The sequence below is a fragment of the Rhamphochromis sp. 'chilingali' genome, assembly GCF_963969265.1.
Source record: "Rhamphochromis sp. 'chilingali' genome assembly, chromosome: 6".
In the NCBI taxonomy this organism is placed as follows: Eukaryota; Metazoa; Chordata; class Actinopteri; order Cichliformes; family Cichlidae; genus Rhamphochromis; species Rhamphochromis sp. 'chilingali'.
The window spans coordinates 16,001,990-16,020,101 of record NC_137933.1 but is presented as its reverse complement, the minus strand read 5'-3'; the positions used below and the strand labels follow the sequence as shown (position 1 = coordinate 16,020,101).

The 18,112-nt window shown below is 41.9% G+C and overlaps 1 protein-coding gene across 1 annotated transcript in view; it reads left to right on the top strand.

Annotated features, from left to right (window-relative positions):
• Positions 1 to 18,112, top strand: part of LOC308398665 (protein TANC1-like) — a 48,068-nt gene that overhangs the window by 22,035 nt on the left and 7,921 nt on the right. Inside the window, exons 8-20 of the mRNA XM_080885416.1 lie at positions 1,559 to 1,849; positions 2,637 to 2,764; positions 5,934 to 6,165; positions 6,922 to 7,088; positions 9,730 to 10,038; positions 13,083 to 13,283; positions 13,441 to 13,544; positions 14,273 to 14,381; positions 14,713 to 14,835; positions 14,928 to 15,164; positions 15,457 to 15,666; positions 15,876 to 15,957; positions 17,969 to 18,102. Of these exons, the coding sequence (XP_080741542.1) occupies positions 1,559 to 1,849; positions 2,637 to 2,764; positions 5,934 to 6,165; positions 6,922 to 7,088; positions 9,730 to 10,038; positions 13,083 to 13,283; positions 13,441 to 13,544; positions 14,273 to 14,381; positions 14,713 to 14,835; positions 14,928 to 15,164; positions 15,457 to 15,666; positions 15,876 to 15,957; positions 17,969 to 18,102 (2,327 nt within the window). The remainder of the gene's footprint in view (positions 1 to 1,558; positions 1,850 to 2,636; positions 2,765 to 5,933; positions 6,166 to 6,921; positions 7,089 to 9,729; positions 10,039 to 13,082; positions 13,284 to 13,440; positions 13,545 to 14,272; positions 14,382 to 14,712; positions 14,836 to 14,927; positions 15,165 to 15,456; positions 15,667 to 15,875; positions 15,958 to 17,968; positions 18,103 to 18,112) is intronic.

The following is an 18,112-nucleotide window of genomic DNA, read 5'->3' as shown; positions in this document are numbered from 1 at the left end:
TCGCAGCTGCTCCAGGATGAAAATTTCCTTTTTTGCCTGTTGCAGAATATCAGTACGGTTCTTGTTCACCTTAATAGCCACAGCTTGGTTGGTTTTGGTATCACGACATTTGGCTACAATACCAAAGCCCCCTTCTCCGAAGAAAGCCTCTACCTTGTAGTGGTTTCCCAAAATGCTCCCTTCAACTATTTCAAGCTCATCTGAGCCAAAGGATGGGCTGGCTGACGTGCGGACGAATACTTGCTGAGAAAATTCAACCGAGTTTTGAAAACTGCAGTTGATTTTCTCTGATCTCTTGCATTTCAAGTGTGAAGGGTGCTGAAAGACCACAGGGTTTTGTGGTCTTTCAGCACTCATGCCAATGCAAGGGGAACTCTTAGGGTTGAAAAAGGGATGCCGGAGAACCTCCGACAGTGTTATGCGCTGGTTTGCATCCGAGGCCAATATCTGTTTAATTAAGCTTACAAACAAACGTTGGCCATTTTCAGGTCCTCTTCTAAACATCATTACTTGTTCGAGGTCATCGAGACGCGTCAGTTTTATGTATCTTGTCTCCAGGGACTCATATCCTGTCTCGTACTGAAATTGTTGGTCAGTCTTAAATGTCCAGCGCTGTTGGTTGTCGTTGTCTTCAATGAAATAGTCTTCACTGTACACGCCAGAGTCTAGAACATGATCTGGTGGCTGACCCTGAGTCTCTATGATGAATTTCAAAACATCATAGTCTTCATTTCCAGGGTAGAGTGGCACGCCTGTACCAAGCTCCACAGCTACCAGCCCCAGAGACCACATGTCACTTGCTTCATTGTAAGGAAGGCCAAGCATAACTTCAGGTGCACTATAACCAACCGTCCCCACACGGTCACCAGGCATCACTGCAGACGCAGGACATGCGAGGCCAAAGTCTATAAGTCTGACTTTGACTGGAGACTCATAGCGATTTACAACCATGATGTTTCCAGGTTTGAGGTCAGCGCGCACTATTCCCACAGAACCCAGGTGGGACAGAGCATTTGTGAGATGACCTAAAATTGGCCTGACTTCGCTTATGGGGAGACCCTGGTTTTTCCGGTCCCCTATATAGTCCCACAGGCATTGATCAAGGAGTTCGAACTTTAAGCAAACCCACTCCCCGTCGTGGAAAAAGCCGTTCCATTTAACAATGTTGGCAGCGTCTGGATCCAACCTTCTCAGCTGCTCCAGGATGAAAATTTCCAGTTTTGCCTGTTGCAGAATATCAGGGTCGCTCTTGTTGACCTTAATAGCCACAGCTCGGTTGGTCATGGTATCACGACACTTGGCTACAATACCAAAGCCCCCTTCTCCAAGGAAAGCCTCTACCTTGTAGTGGTTTCCCAAAATGCTCCCTTTAACTCTTGTTTTCCCTAATAAATTCTATTATTTCTATGTTTTCACATTTAAATAAATCAGTGTATATATTTCCTATTTTCTCACTAAAACATAAAGAAATGAGTTGTGGCTCAAGACTTTTGCACAGTACTGTACATGGGGTGATGAGTTCTTACATACTTATCTCGATTGTTTTCTCTCTATCCAGGGCGATTGGTACCATTCAAACAAGCTGACATCATGCTAAAACCGCTTCTATTTGAAGTTCCCGGCATCACCACGGAAACACCTTTTGTTGGCCGGGATTGGCTCTTCACACGTCTGGAGGAGGTCCTTAGAAAAACACGCAGCTGTGAGGGACGCGGTGCTGTCATTGTGGGTAACGCAGGATCTGGCAAGACCGCCGTCATCTGGAGGCTAGTGACGCTCAGCTGTCACGGCATGCGTACATCACTGGGAGGTCCCAGCATCCCTCACAGCCCCGGCTCCTCCCCTAAGTGTAAGAGCTTTCCTTTTTTTAAAAAAAAATTCAGAGCACTGTAATTTGTTTTTGTATGCATCTGCAAGGACTGGCATAATTCATAGAGTATCCAGTACAGTCTAGTAAAAGTGCTTTTTTTTTTAAAATTATATATATATATGTATATGTATGAAATTTAAGGAAACATCACTTTTTGAGGAGTTGGTAACTAGGTCAAACACTCTTCTTTCAAGTTCTCCCCTGAGGTTTCTCTGCTGATTGCAGTTGTGTAAGGGGAGTGAGGTTGTTGTTGTTTTCCTCCTTTCATGAGTGGCACGGCTCTTTTATCTGAGGAGAGGAAAAAAGAAAAAGATTTTGCACATAAATCCGCGTTACACACTGTGACATGCACATTGTTTTTGAATAAACTGTGTTACTCTGTGCGATATAAAAATGTCCATATATGCACCTTTTGACTGATCTCAGGCTTTTTCTGTTGTACAATAAGAAGCATTGTTAAAATTACAGGCTGAGAAAACAGCAGTGTAAAAAAAAAAAAAAAAAAAGCAGTGTAGCATTCATTTTTCAGCACCGTTGCATTATTTATCCATATCTGCATTGTATGTTGTCATTTTAATTTAGCTTTAAGACAGCGTTAGTTAGCATGAGCTCAGAGAAATGCAGGCTTTGCTCAGTGCCAAAGTTTCCCGTCTATCTTATGCGCTAATGAATTGCAGCAGTTTAACTGTGTTTCTTTATAGGCTCGTGACATTTCTTTGCTTACACCTGAGAGTTTGTTGTTGTTGTTGCTCTGCATGGTGTGCAGGTGGGGATAGGCAGGGAAAAGCAGCCTCCAAGCAGCCGGCTGATTCCCATCCCAACCAGGGCAACGTTTCAGGCACAAGCGATAGCACACCGCCGAGGAAGGAGGCTGTCAGATCCCTGGCTGCCAGGGTAACTCAAAACACACACACGAATGCACTTCTAGTACTTCTGTACGTGTGAAGATCCTCAGTTACAAATGTTCCCTCATAGTTCATATTCTAACCTGAAAACAATAGCTCCACACTCCAGGAGTGTGCATTTTTGCTCTCTGGGGGAGTCGGATGACAAGATCGATGCCACTGTCAAACCATAAAGTCGCTGAAGCATAAAAGAGTGGGGGAAAAAGGGGGAAATGCATAGTCCCAAAAACTGCCACCATCTCTCTCTGGTACCTTTGATCCACATGAAAATGTACACGTCACAGTTCGTTTCTTTACCAGGTTCATGTGCTATACTGTACAGCCCTATGGCAGACCGCCAACCAGTCCTGGGTGTTGTAGTGCGACTGTGACAGCTTGAACAAGCTCCCGCCTCCCCACAGCGCTGAATAAGACTGGTTATTCATCGCATAATTGTGATTTTTATGTGTTAAAAAAACCACATATATGTGTGTGTGTGTGTGTGTGTGTGTGTGTGTGTGTGTGTGTGTGTGTGTGTGTGTGTGTGTGTGTGTGTGTGTGTGTATAAATTAATTCAGCAAAATGAGCTCAAATGTGTCATATTCAGCAAACAGGTTTGAGACTTGTATCAGTCTTTTCGTCTACCTGCAAGAATACAGGTTCACATTGACACTTGAACCACGAAAACTACTGGCTTATTAACTTAAACCTAATTTTAATGTTGGAGGGACCTATAGTTTACCCAGTTTAAATGTGCACCGTTTTACTCCCCTAGTTCCCCTAATCTCACTGTCTCTATCCAGTAAAGGCAAAAAGCCAAAAAAACGTACATTTAAATAGTCATAAAATGAATTTCAACCCAAATGTTATCCACCAAACAAAACATTCTGATGTTCAGGACTGATGTTCACTCCTGACAATGATAGGAGATTGCATACACATATAGCTGAAGAACACACTCATTTATAGCTATTTATCCTGTTGCTGAGCAGACTACTGTGACTCACCTGCAGGAGAAAATTACATTTACATCTCAGGAATGCCTTTAGATATATATTATTTTGTCATGGTGCTTTTGGTAGCCCAGTTCTTTCTTGTTGTTGTTGTTTTGTTGTCACTAGATTTGTAAGTATGGTAATATAATGCAACATCTCAAACAGTCCTACGGAGAGCCATGACTGTAAAACAGCCCTTCATAAAAAAGATCGAAGCGATAAACGCAGAAGCAGCATTGTTCCTCTTTTTTGTTAAAGAGCTGCACATTTGTGACACAAAATTTTAATGTCAGACTGTTCCTCTCTGTTTTTTTGAACACGCGCAGAACATGCTGCTGACTGCATCACATAGATGACATGGAAGCTTCTAAATTTACTAACTTGGCCTCAATAAGAGTTTCCATGGGAACTAGTCAGACTACTTGTGATGGTGAAGATGTTTGCTCAAAAGTAAAATCATTGGTAGCATTATATGTGAACCACTCATAGCCTAGACTGGCACCTTAACAAGATTGCACATGTTTATGCTTCAGCAAAACAGTTACCACATAGCTGCTGATTTTTTAAGTCACCTTTATTATTAGTGATAAAATTAATACTTCTTTTTTTTTTTTTTTACAGTATTTAGTGTGTTTTAGAGAAACTATTTCATAACTCAGCCACCTTTAGGATTTCTGAATACATTTATGTGTGTTTATATTTAATTCTATTGTGTGCTTATAGTGTTTGATGCATTTTTAGCTGTACATACATTTGTTCTGAAATCACAAAGAAAAGACACTTGTTTTAATTTCAGATCATGGCTCGTATTCGTCACATTTAGTTTTATTTCTTTAGTTTCACAATATTTAAGATTATTGTTTTCTGCATAGGAATTAACTTTTTATGATTGCAATTAACCAAAATGCAAGAAATGAATAAATAAATGCATAAGTAATAATCTTACTATACAGTAAGTATCTTACTATATCGATCTGGATGAAACTTGCTATATAAACTGCCTAGAGTACCAGGATTATCAACATCTATATAGCTTTGACGATTTTTTTTTATAACATTTACAATTTTTATAAATTATTTAAATAATGTGTAGCAGATGACATTGTGTGTACGTTGGTCTTTGTAAACACATTTTACGAAAGTATTTTTAGTGCAGTGGCACTGGGGATGTTGTCATGCACATAAGTGTTCATCAAGCAGTGACACTAATAGTGCCTGTAATTGATTACTCGGTCTCATACAGTGAAAATGTAGCTTGCAAAGAAGAAGAGCAATAAAATGTGTTTTTATTATTTATTTGTTTGTTTATGAACAGCTGTTTTTGCCATTTCACTACATACAATGATTTAATGAAGAGCAACAGAATAACATGATAAATTAACATACATGTCTTTGTTTTCATACATAAGCAAAGCGAACAAGTGTGAACTATACGATAATAATAATGTAGGTTACAGTTATATATAAATATATTTTTAAGTACAGATACAAAATGAATCCCTGCTGGCGTGTTCGTCTTTTCTTCAACGTTTTCTGTGCATTGGATGTTTCTGGGCTGAGGAGCCTATGAGCCACAGGTGTATAGCCCCCAGCCAATAACAGCATGCAGGGTGTGAGGACATGGTGACCGGGTTAAATTGCTGTTTCTATGTCTTCTCTCTCTTGTTCTATTTATCTGTATGGGGGAAATATGCTCTTGCAAAAAATAACCACTTCTGCTCTCTGTTTCTCATTCAGCCAATTTTGAATACAGTGCATAACCAGTAACCCACAACTAATGCATATTACACAGATAGTGTACAGAAACTGACAAGATGCCTCAGAAGTGACAAAAATGGTGTTTAAGAATAAAGGTGGTCATGCCAAATATTGACTTTCACGCTATCAGGGAATACTCCAGTTTCCCTGATAGCTGTATTTCCATGTCTGCACGTTTCAATAAATCAGTGCACCTATTTTTCATTTAGCAAGATATAAGAAAGAAATGAGGGGTGGCTGAAGACTTTTTTTTTTTTTTTACAGTACTTATTTTTTTATTAAAACAAGAACCAGCTTTCATCTACGGTTCCATCTCATGTTTTGGCTCTGTGCACTTCTACTTCAACTGCAGATATTGTTGTTGTGAGATAAACAGATACAGATTGCAGCATTTGTCACTTTTCACCTGCTTCTCCCTCCTTCCAGGTGGTCGCCTACCATTTCTGTCAGGCCGACAACACATACACGTGCCTGGTGCCGGAGTTTGTGCACAGTGTCGCCGCCCTGCTGGCCAGAGCGCCACAGCTCGCTCCATACAGGGAGCTGCTAATACAAGAGCCTCACCTACAAAACACACTGAGCTTACGTTCCTGCGTTCAAGACCCCATTGCTGCCTTCCGAAAGGGTGTCCTAGAGCCCATAGCCAGCCTGCGCAAGGGTAATTACACACATACGCACACACTCTAAGATAAATGGGATTTAAACATTAAAAGACATTTTAAAGATTAAAATAGCTTCCGTTTCAGGGTGGGCTGTTAATGACTCCATGATGGGCTCATTGATGATTTTTCCTAGTTAAGATCAACGATTTGAAACACTGTAGAGTGTGTAACAGATTCTTGGTCATTTGCATAGGAAAGTAGGAGGATGTTATTTTGTCTTTGTAATTTGTGATTCCAAGGTCACAAAATACTTAGAAGAAGGCTTTGAATGTTAGGGTTAGGCTTTCTCGTAATACAATCAATCAGACAGATGGATGTGTTATTATGGCCGGGCCCTCCATGCAGTCTGAGTAGAGAAGTGTTTTTCTTGTTTTCTTTTTTATCTGCTCCATCTCTATAAACCAGGTTGGAAAAAAATGGAGAGCACTTGTGTGAATGTGATTGTACTAGACCTAAAAGCCTTGCAGATCTTTTTTTTTTTTTTTGACAGCTTAGGTGATGCAAAATATGATGGATATGTCCTGTTTCAAGCTAATAAACAACAATGGCCTCTGAACTCCTTTCAGTACAAAATAATCAGTATAGGCAGGTGGTAATTTTCTCAGCATATCCTGTGCTACAAAACCAGGATGCACCAGTCTTCTTCACACGCAGCATAAATCTTTTTTAGAGTTTGTATGTTGTGGCCTTTGCAAAGTTAGTGATATAGACACTGTTTCATTATTTACTCTCTTTTTTATGTGTGTAATCAGAACGGAGGCTACCTGAAGAAGACTACATCATTTTGGTTGACAGTCTAAATGAGGCTGAATTTCATAAGCCAGACTACGGGGACACCATAGCCACCTTCATCACCAAAATAATCCCCAAATTCCCCCACTGGCTTAAGTTGGTGGTCACAGTCAGGACAGGCCTTGTGGTGAGTGAGAATATTTATGTCTGAAACACAGCACATGTCACACATTTTCCAACTTATCTCAGTTGGGGTAGCTGTAGCTCAGGAGGTAGAGCAGGTCATCAGGCTGGGGTCTACCACACCAGGCAAAACCCCAGGTGTGCAAAGATGCCCCTGAGACAATCCAGCACATAACAACAGGGTACAAGATGCTAGCAGGCAGGGTATACATGGAATGCCATAACCAAGTCGCCGGCGTAGTATACAGGAACATCTGTGGTGAGTATGGCCTGGAAAGTAAAAATGGGTTGCGCGTCCTAGAGTGGTCGAGAATGACCCAGCTAAGACCCTGTGAGACTTCCAGATAAAGACGGACAAACTGGTGATGGTTAACCAACCGGATATAGTAGCCATGGACAAGCAAAGGAAGACGGTTGTAGTGATTGATGCAGCTATACCGAGTGAAAGCAACATCAGGAAGAAGCAAGATGAGTAGCTTGAGAAGAACCGAGGGCTGAGAGAGGAGCTCGAGAAGTTTGGAGGGTGAAGGCAACAGTGGTCCCAGCGCTCGGGACAGTGACCCCTAAACTGTGCAAGAGGCTCTAGAGATCCCAGGAACGACAGCCAAGATCTCTATCCAAAAGAACGCAGTCCTAGGAACAACAAAGGTACTACGCAGAACCCTGAAGCTCCCACGCCTGTGGTAGAGGACACAAGCTTGAAGGACAAATAGTGGGGAAAAAGTGGGAAATTCTTTTTTAAACAAGAATATTCTCAGAGGTCTTAAATGTTTAGTGACTCACGACTTACTTCAAAACAATACTCTGGCAGTATTAAATGACCACAAGCCAAGAAAGTTTGGCAGGGCCTGGCTATCAGACATCTGTGTTTCTCTCCTTGGCCCCACCCGCTCAGTGATTAGGATGATATCATGCATATAAAAATAGTTTTTTAAGAGTATCACAGTTGGCTGAGATGAATAGGCAATATATCTATATCTATATGTATACATATATATTATATATATATGTCAATTTTCTTATTCTATTTTTATTGCCTCTAGTTTGTGGAATAATATGTGTGTGTCTTTGGATAAAAGGGTCAAGAGAGACTGCAATTTTCACAATTAATCCTGTTTCTAATAAGACTCTGAGATCATAAATAAAGTGGCAAGTACCATAATTTTCCCATAGTTTACTATACAAGTGGACCATTAGAAATAATGCAGCGTGAGGAACATCTGCTTTGGCTTCACTTTTCAAACCTGGAGGCTACATTCATTTTTTAAAAATATGCAATCTATGGTGATACCACTGGAACCAGTTTAATTAATATTTAAATGGGTGTACCTCACTATTCATCGAGCTTTAGCTGAAAAAAGGCTTCATCCTTCTTGATCACTCCGTGAGGACTTCTGATAACATGGATGAAAGTATATTTATAGACATTTACCAGATACTGTATAATTGCTAAATCTTACTGTGAAGTATCACAGCTGCTGTTTCTGAAAAACAGATGTTGCTTTTGAATAATTGAAAACTTATTTTCTAACACTTCAAATACAGTTCCATGTGTCTCGTTTGTAGCACGATGTTTTGTGTGTTTTACTTGTTACTGATCAGGCGAGAACTCTTTAACTTTAACTAGGCAGAAATCTCCTGACCTATGCAACTATTTATATATCTGGCACTGTGAGTTATTTTCTGGGTGAACTAACTTTTTAGATTTCACCTTGGCTCACACTACGCAAATGATAGAGGTATTACCAAATCCTGCTTCTTTTGTGTTTGCTCCCTGTACACACTGTGTAGTTTGATGTTGTGCTTTCACTGCGTTTAGTATAGACAGTGTGACGTTTGGCACGGTCGGTCTCTCCCGTCTGATGTATTTTCTCAATCCGGTTGGTAATCCCACCAAACAGCGGACGCATCTGTCCAATGCCAAAGCCAAGCTTCCAAATGTTGCGAGGATTATGCCTTGAATGGATGGTAATACTACTGGGAGTCTGCTGGGAGTCTGGAGCTTGACAGCCAGCCAGTCGGTTGCATAATTGGATTAGTGTTTGGGAATACACAAAACACATTCGGGGTTATTTTCTTCATGATTCACTAAAAGTCAGTGAGCATTAAATATCAAAAGTTAAGGATGAGCAGTACCGCTCCTCTCTTTTTTACCACTTCAACCATTTCACAGGTCGCTCTTGTATGACGACCTGAATATTTCGCAGTGAAGTGTTGTGAAGGGGTTAAGCGAAGCACTGTCCGCGATCACATGTCCGCTGCTTGTCGTTGAACCAAAATGTCAGTGATGGTTAATGAGGAACTGAGCTGCAATAACATGGATTTTTTTTTCTTTTTTTTTTTTTGATCAGTCATAGCTGGTTTTGGCCGGTGTTGAGCAGCTGAGGATGGCAAGCAAGGAGATGAAATGCGAATCTGAGAGATGCCTGTGAGCAATGTTGGAGCTTGAGTCATTGTCACAGTATTTACTGTACTGTATCCCATGGCTCTGCGTGAGTCAGAGGCAACAGCATCTGAGGAATGGGTCCTGATTTTGGTGCTTTAAATGTGTCCTTTGCTAATACACCTCAGACTGCAGCTCTTTAACTGTTGAATTGTGCCTTTGTGTGGTATCAGCAGTAATTTAACTGTTTCTTCTCCTGCAGGATATCACCACCCTCCTTCCGTTCTCTGGTATTTCGCTGGACATCCTGCCAGACAGCAGCGATCTGGGAGCCGACCTGAGTGACTACATCCATCACCGGGTCAGCAGCAGCACCCAGATTGCCGCTAATGTCACCACGCCAACAGGTTCCGCCCCTGATCCTCTGCTCCTGAGCAAATTCAGCAGCCATCTGTCAACACGGAGCCACGGCTCCATCCTCTATCTTCAGCTGACCCTGGATCTGTTCCACAAAGGCGATCTGGCACTGAAGGGAGGAAACTACCTGGTCGTGCCTGTCTCCCTGTCAGAGGTCAGACATGTAGAGCATTGATTTGTAAAAATGCTCATTTGAAACGTCTTACTGAAAGGTACCTGGAAGCTCTACTAATCTGAGAGTGCAGAACAGCAAAGCACTGGACAAGCATAAATAAAAGCGTGCACCGAAGTAGTTCACATTAGCCTAAAGTAATGGATAAATCTCCCTGTAAATCAAATAAGAAATAAACATTAGCTGTTCTAAAAGTTCTGCTTTACAGCTTATCTGTGTATACACAGGGGTAGGGTTTGTGGTGAATACTCTCTTCCACATTATCTTTAGACTAATAGAAACTCTAATTTGATGGTGGCTGTCTTGCCAGTCTGTTGTGAAATCACTCGCTTCTCTCAGGGTGCAAAAAGCATTTCTTGTTGCTGGAAACCTAGCCAGCTAGCTGCCTGCAGGGAGAAATATCTCAGCAAGTCCTGTAGAGTGAAAGTGTCTTAGAGCTGCATACTTCTTAATGGTCTGTAGGGGCCGACCCTTTTGTCAAAAAGGCTTCCATTTGTATAAAAATCTGTCGACAAACAATCCTTGGTTCCTTTGCTCTGGGACTTGGGATGGGTATCATTTAGATTTTAGTGGTACTATTTCGGTACTTCGAATTAATAACAAAATTAAAAGGATATCAGATCAGAGATCATTTTCTCATGTATCATCTGTCCAGGATGCTCAAAAAACCAAAAATTACATTTGATGTATTCCACCCATCCAAAACAAATGAAGTCTATATTAGCGTATCCAGTATGCAAGAATTAAAAACCTCCACCTTGAACAGATGTTCAGCATTTTTTCTGACAACATTTACTGTGCTGTAATATTACTTTACTTTTTACTAGCCTCCAAATCGCTGAAGCTGAAATTGGGAATTAAGAGCAACAAATCAGATGATGTTTTGACCATCTCAGACTTAATTCACGCACCCATAGCAGTCAGTTATTTGAAACCCAGTGACCTGCGTTCATATTTTAGATGAGATACCCAGTCATTTAGATATTTATCTGTGTGCGTCAGACTGCTAGCATAACATACCTGAAGCAATGACAGACAAAATTTCTGCAGTACCAACAATAACACGAGAGCTCGGTGATTTTTCAGTCTTTAATAATTTAGCCCCAGGGCCAGTTTGGCACCTGTGCCTATTAGTGACCATAGCAAACACTTTTCCAGGGGCACTGATGGAACAACAGGCAAGGCAGGCAACTGCTTGGGCGTCCCAAGCCAGTTGGGAGGGGGCCCCTAAGGACCTGACAAACTTTAAACTACAGCAGCGGCAAAGTGCAGAATTTTCCCTGACACTGGTGGAGGCCTGACCACTTAGGGCACACCTGGATCTGCTGACTCCTGTTGATCCTGCTTAGGTCTAACTTTAGTAGAGTAGGTCTTTGGATCTGGAGGGCATAGAACAGCCAAGACACATAATTACCATTGGTACAATAAGACCTCTTACATTTCATCATTATTATTATTATTATTTTTAACTGTTGGTGTCATAAATAAGATAACAGTGATGTTCACTGGTTGACGGTGTCTCCTGTGAATGTCTGCCTACAGCCCCAACAGACTCTAAAGTAGCCGCTGCACTTTCTTGATAATAGAGGGCTCAGTCTCTAGCATCAAGTCATCGTGAAGTTCATCATGTAAATTATGGTCAGAAATGAAGGTGAACCAGAGTCCACCTCTTTCCCTAATGACTTGTAAATGGCAAGTCATTAGCTAATGAACTAATGACTCAGCTCATTGGCTAATAACACGCATTGTATAGTCTGATTTCAACTGTAAAGGTGGTGATGGAGAAAAGCTCATCTCAAGCCTTCACAGCTACACTTCACTAACCAATGTTTGCTGTCATTGCATCTACAGCAATCTTCAATATACAGTCTGTGGTCAGTCCGCTTTGCTAAATCCGCGTCAGGATGTATTTGGGATCTTTAGAAAATGTTCTCCCCTTTAAAGGGCTCTAAAAAGTCTGACACTGTAAAATCAGCCAGCATCCGTCACTCCAGCTGGTGTAGTTTGTTAAATTATGCATGACAGAAAAGGTTGTGAACCACAGATGTGGAATAATGTGCGTGTCACTGAGTTATCAGTTCAATAAAGAGGTAATTTGCAATTTTTTAATCTTCCAGAGTTAAAAAGACATATTTTACCTGAAGTGCATTGTTGGAAATGTTCTCCTCCTCCACATTTGGGCGAGTTCACAGTCTAGCACTTAACAGTTATCAGTCATCCTGTTGAGCTGTCTGTCGTGAAATGGCATCTCGCTCCAGGCTGAAGTAATAATCACTCTTCATAAAATCTACACACAATTAAGGTACACGGGCAACAACATTCAGGGATGTGTTTCAGGAGGAAGAGGAAACGGTACCCGCACACTGCTCAAATCAATAAACGTGACAGAAGGCTGAAACTTCATAAAAAGTGCCAAAAATAGCTCTTGGTAAAAATGACATTTTATTGTTACATAATCATTGGTGTAAAGTCAGGCAATGGATGACTTAGAAATGCAATTACACAAAGATTGGATGATGCCACAAAAAGGAAGCATAAATGTGAGGTAAGGATGTGTAGGCCAAGGTTGTGGACGGCAACAGTTATACACAGAAACAACTGGAGTGCCCGATGAATCTAATAACAATAATAATAATAATCATAAGCTCTTGAAATACACTGTACTTTTAGCTTATTTTACCTTTGACTCACACTTACATGTGTTTTTACCATCATGATGATGCGTGCAATCCTCCGACCGGCTTATTAATAGGTGCAAGATGGCATCGAATCCAGTACTGCAAAATTATAGAAGCTGTCATGCAGACTAGCTTTACAGAAGATGTTTACGTTGGTCCTGATAATGTGATTAATATTTACCATAAACCCACCACACAAACATCAAAAGCACATCAAAGCGCTACCTGCCAGCTACATTTTGCCAAACAGTGTTGTTGTATATTTTTAAATTGTTTATTGTTTCATTATTTTAATGTAAAGTAAAGAAAATCCACTGCAAATGATTAACAGCATGTGCTGTCTGTTAGGTGTACCTGCTGATGTGTCGTGTGAGCTTTCCGGATAAAGAGCTCTTTGAGCGGGTGCTTCCGGTGCTAAATGTGGCACTGGCGTCTCTGCACCCACTGGCTGATGAGCAAATGTTCAGAGCACTGAACGCAGGCAGTGTCAAGGGGGAGCTGGAGTGGAAGGACTTCCAGCAGAGATTAGACAGCCTGGCTGGGTTCATGGTAAGATTGTTGATATGGTGGCGTGACGGCGTCCGTAATGAGTCAAACTTTTGTCTGGTTTGAATAATGTGTGAATAAAATCCAGTGACATCTAAGAAGATCTGGTTGGACGCTAAGGGAATCATTTAAGAAATGTAACTATCACTTGTGTTCGTAGGTGAGACGCAGAGACGGCACACGGATGCTGTGTCATCCCTCCTTCAGAGAGTGGTTGGTTTGGCGAGCTGATGGAGAAAGCAGCGACTTTCTCTGTGACCCCAGGTGAGACTAAAATGGTCGCGCAGCAGAGGACTCTTAAGATTCATGTATAACAAATCAGTTTAAGATTTAAAAAATTCAGCTCATTAAACAAATGTTATTATTAGACAACCTGAGTAAATACAAAATGCAGTTTTTAAATTAGGATTTGATCCAAACCTACCTGACCATATGTGAAAAAGTAATTTTCCCTGTTGTTAAATCATGGATTAACTGTAATTACCCACATTTTGTAGAAAACGAAATTACATTTTATTAGCCACACCCAGGCCTGATTACTGGAAGACCTGCTGAATCAAGAAATCACTTAAATAGAACCTGTATGACAAAGCGAAGCAGGCTAAAAGATCTCAAACAGCAACACGTTCATGTCACAATCTCACAAAACAGCTGAGAAACAAAATCCCTGATGTCTTATCAGTCTGGAAACGGTTTACAAAGTCGTTCTAAGACTTTGGGACTCCAGTGAACCACAGTGAGAGCCATTATCCACAAATGGAGAAAAACTGGAACAGTGCTGAATTTAAAATCATTAAAAAATTGCATTTTGTATTTCCTTGGGTTATTTTTGCCTATAATAAAATTTGTTTGATGATCTGAAACATGTAAGTCAGATAAATATGCAAAAAATAACAAATCAGGAAGCGGCAAATGCTTTCTCACGGCACCGTAGATTTATTTGATTAGAACTTTTGGTAATGTATCCTGTTTCTTATTTGTAAATCGCACAGGAGCGGCCACGCTCTCCTGGCATTCATGTTCTCCAGACAGGAGGGAAAGCTCAACAGGCAGCAGACTATGGAAATGGGGCACCACATCCTCAAGGCTCACATATTCAAGGTAATAGGAAATGTGATACTCTGTATATAACTTGTTAAGTAGGTTTATGAGCGTAGCTGAGGAATCCAAAAGCTTCACATAAACAAGGTCCCATACTTTACCGTGTTTAGCTGCATGGAAACACATGAGTAAGAGTGAACCCAGGTTCCTACTGTCACCCACGCATATTAGCACTACTCATAAACATAAACATCAACAGTGAATATTGAACTGTCTTATGTGTGTGAGCTACACTCTGCTGCGTTATCCCGAGGAGCGATTCGAATTCTCCATCAGAAAAATGTTTTTAACTCTCGGCATCTCTCTGCCTGCGCCTCTGTCACACTTACAGGGTCTGAGTAAGAAGACAGGTGTGTCCTCCAGCGTTCTGCAGGCCATGTGGGTAAACTGCAGCACCGACAGTTTGTCTGCTGCACTGGCCTCCCTGCGAAACCTATATACACCTAATATCAAGGTGACACACTGCAGTGCTCTATATTTAAATGTTCTCTTCATATATATATTTTCATACAAACTGATAACTCGGAACTTCTTTTCATTTTGTAGGTGAGTCGTCTGTTAATGCTCGGTGGCGCTAGCGTGACCTGGTGTACGGAGGTGATAGGACATGCTCCCATCCTGGCTGTGCATGCCCACCTGGGTCATGTAGAGATGGTCGCTCTGCTGCTTGAAATGGGCGCTCCTGCAGATGGTACCACCGACAGCGGCATGACGCCCCTGTGTCTGGCTGCCGCCGCGGGTCACGCCGACATCGTCAGCCTGCTCTGCAAGAAAGGGAGCAAGGTCAGTGTCACTTCTGTGCCAAGATGAAGACAGACAACTATGGGCTGGGAGGGCGTAACGGGCATAATTACCGTGAATAGATCAGATTTTAATCTGTGACAGAACACTCTGCCTCTCAGTATCTCTACATCACTGATGTCCGGAACCGCTCCAGTTTTACATTCACCACAGCTCCGGGATCTATTCTAGGAGAAGGATGACACACAGTATATTGGGCTGATCTAGGCCAGCGTATTACAGGCACTAGCCAGGGTCAGTGTTCTAAGTCCTTCTGCGTATCCCTCTGCGCCAGGTGAGCCATGCTGATAAGAGCGGCCAGTGCGCGCTGGTCCACGCCGGGCTGAAGGGCCATGTAGAAATCATCAACATCCTGCTGGGCCAGGATTGGGGAGAGGAGATTCCCACTGACCCACAGCAGCACCACAGCGGTGAGACTGTGACTGGAAAAACACAGGCAGCACAGCAGGCAGCTACAGCGGCAGCCGGCGTGGGGCACACACAGGTATGTATCAGATCAAGGTCCCGCTGACAGAAACATTTTTAAAATTGCTGAAATTCGTCTCTATGTGGAACGTGGTGCTTGTCCTTGGCTGATGCAGAGGATTCATTAGATGTGGTTTGTTATTTTCTGTTCAAGGTCTGTGGGTGCTTTGCTCTGTTTTGTGTGCAGCAAGCCAGCAATAGAAGACTGTAAATTGTGTTTTCCTGCAGGTGGTGAAAAGCTTGCTGGACTTGAAAGATGAACAGCTGGCGGTGCAGATGGACGCTCACGACTCACTCTGGGGAGAAACGGGTGCATTTCTGCTACCACTCAGATAAATTTAGCTTTCTCACCTCTTTCTGTCAGTCACTGTGGTCCTAGAGTCATGCTCAAGGGCTTCGGGGTTGCATTTCATGCACATTTTAGCTCTGTGCAGGGGACACACAATAAACTTACCTGTATGTCAGGGGGGCTGCAGGAGCTCATCGTAACAATATCCATTAGCTGCTTTTAGTAGTACGATTTATTTTTTTTTAAGATGCTCTGGTTGATATCAAAAAGCAGATTTGATTGTAAATCATATTTGTTTTTTGGCATAAATGGAGCATCACATTTATCGTCTGATTATCTTATGTCCAGTCGCATTCGTAAAATCTAAAAGCAGCTGCTATTCAATTGTAATACGTTTACCTCTGTCATGGATGTGATAGTGCAGCTTGCAGAATTCTGTTAAGTCCATTTCCTGAAAGCATGTCAGACACACGGCCTGTTTCTGTGCCTACAGCACCATTATGCTATAATTCTATTACACAGTCCCCTGCAGGACCGAAGCAGCAAAAAAAGGAAGCACAAAGTACCCTTGTGAACATTCACCTTTGTGTGGGCACTGCTCTTGCTTTGTTTTATGTTTAGTGTTGGGATGATCAGATTAGAGTCCATTAGCAAAGGCAAAGTGGTCATTCGAGGTACATGTTAAAGTCTAATTACTGAACCAAGGATTTCCACTTGTTTGGGGAGTGAGTGATGCATATCACATTTTTTAAATCTTCTTTTTAAAGGGGACCCCCTATTCTACTTTCAAACTTTAACATTTTAGACACTAAAATGTTAAAGTCTAAACTTTATTTATCTTTGATGTGGCACGTGGGTGCAGTGGTCAGCACTGCCACTTCGCAGCAGGAAGGCTGTGGGTTAGAACTGGCCTTGGCGTGTGACAAAACCCCAACAATCATGAGCGAGTACTTTAGCGACCATGGGAAGGATAAACTCCCTTTTAACAGTAAGAAACCTCCGGTAGATCTAGTCTCCTCCAGCTTCCTCCCACAGCCCAAAATATGCTTAATGAACTAATCGGTGGTTCTGAATTAGCCATAGATATGGATGAGTGAGTGTGTTGTTGTCAGTCTCTCTGTGCTAGCACTGTGACCGACCGCCAAAACTGCAAGATAGGCTTCAAGCCCCACACAAGAAAATGGATGGATCCAAATAAAGCTGTGTGCCTGAGAGGATCATATTAGGGATATCCCTGCTCCCCCAGTGAAATCATAAATAGCCTAGATAGGCAAAAACTGAATCCTGAGCTTTCAGCCCATAATTTAAAATCTTTGCCATGTTTAACACGAGCATTCACCATTGTAACAGTGCAGAAAATAAAGCAAATCTTAATAGGTCCCCTTTAAGAAGAATATTTTCACCTGTTCACTTTAGTTTGTATTGAAAACAGCAGTTCCACTGATCCCGCTGCTCCATTGTGCAGCTCCACAAATTCGTCTTAAACACAGGCAGCTGCACAGCGAGGGGGTTTGTTGTTTTTTTCTTTGACTCGTATGGCAATAACTCCTCCTTAAACACAGTGTTATATAATAGATTTGTCCACTGAAGCATGTGGACACATTAAACAGAATGTCATTTATCAAGGGTACTTGGAGAATATACCAGTACAGCATCAATACCGTGCCTCTGTCCCCAGCAGCTCAATTAGCTGAGGGACTCGCATACTGGGGAGGAAAAAATGGTCAGTGCCCACAGTTTGTCAGAATAACACTGGCTGATTAGGGTGGGGTGCAGATTGTTTGGTGTGTCATCATTAGAAATAACTGTATGCTGCTTGCTTTTTTTTATTGCGTTGTGTAACAGAAAGTGTGTTTCTCAGATATCTACATTTAAAAGCAGAAAAGTGTTAGAATCATACAGATTATGGAAATAACAGGCCTCTTTTTTTGTCTCCTTTCTGTTTCTCACTTCGGCTTCTACTTCTCTCCTAAATGTGTCAATTACATATTCTTCTCTTCGCCTCCTCATCTCTATGCCGACCCTCTGTCAGTGCTCAGTGCAGCAGCAGGGAGAGGGAGGCTCGAGATGTGCGCCTTCCTCCTGGAGCGGGGGGCAGGGCTCGAGGAAGCAAACCGCAGAGGAATGGTCCCTCTGCTTAGTGCTACCAAACATGGACACACACAGGTGAGGAGGT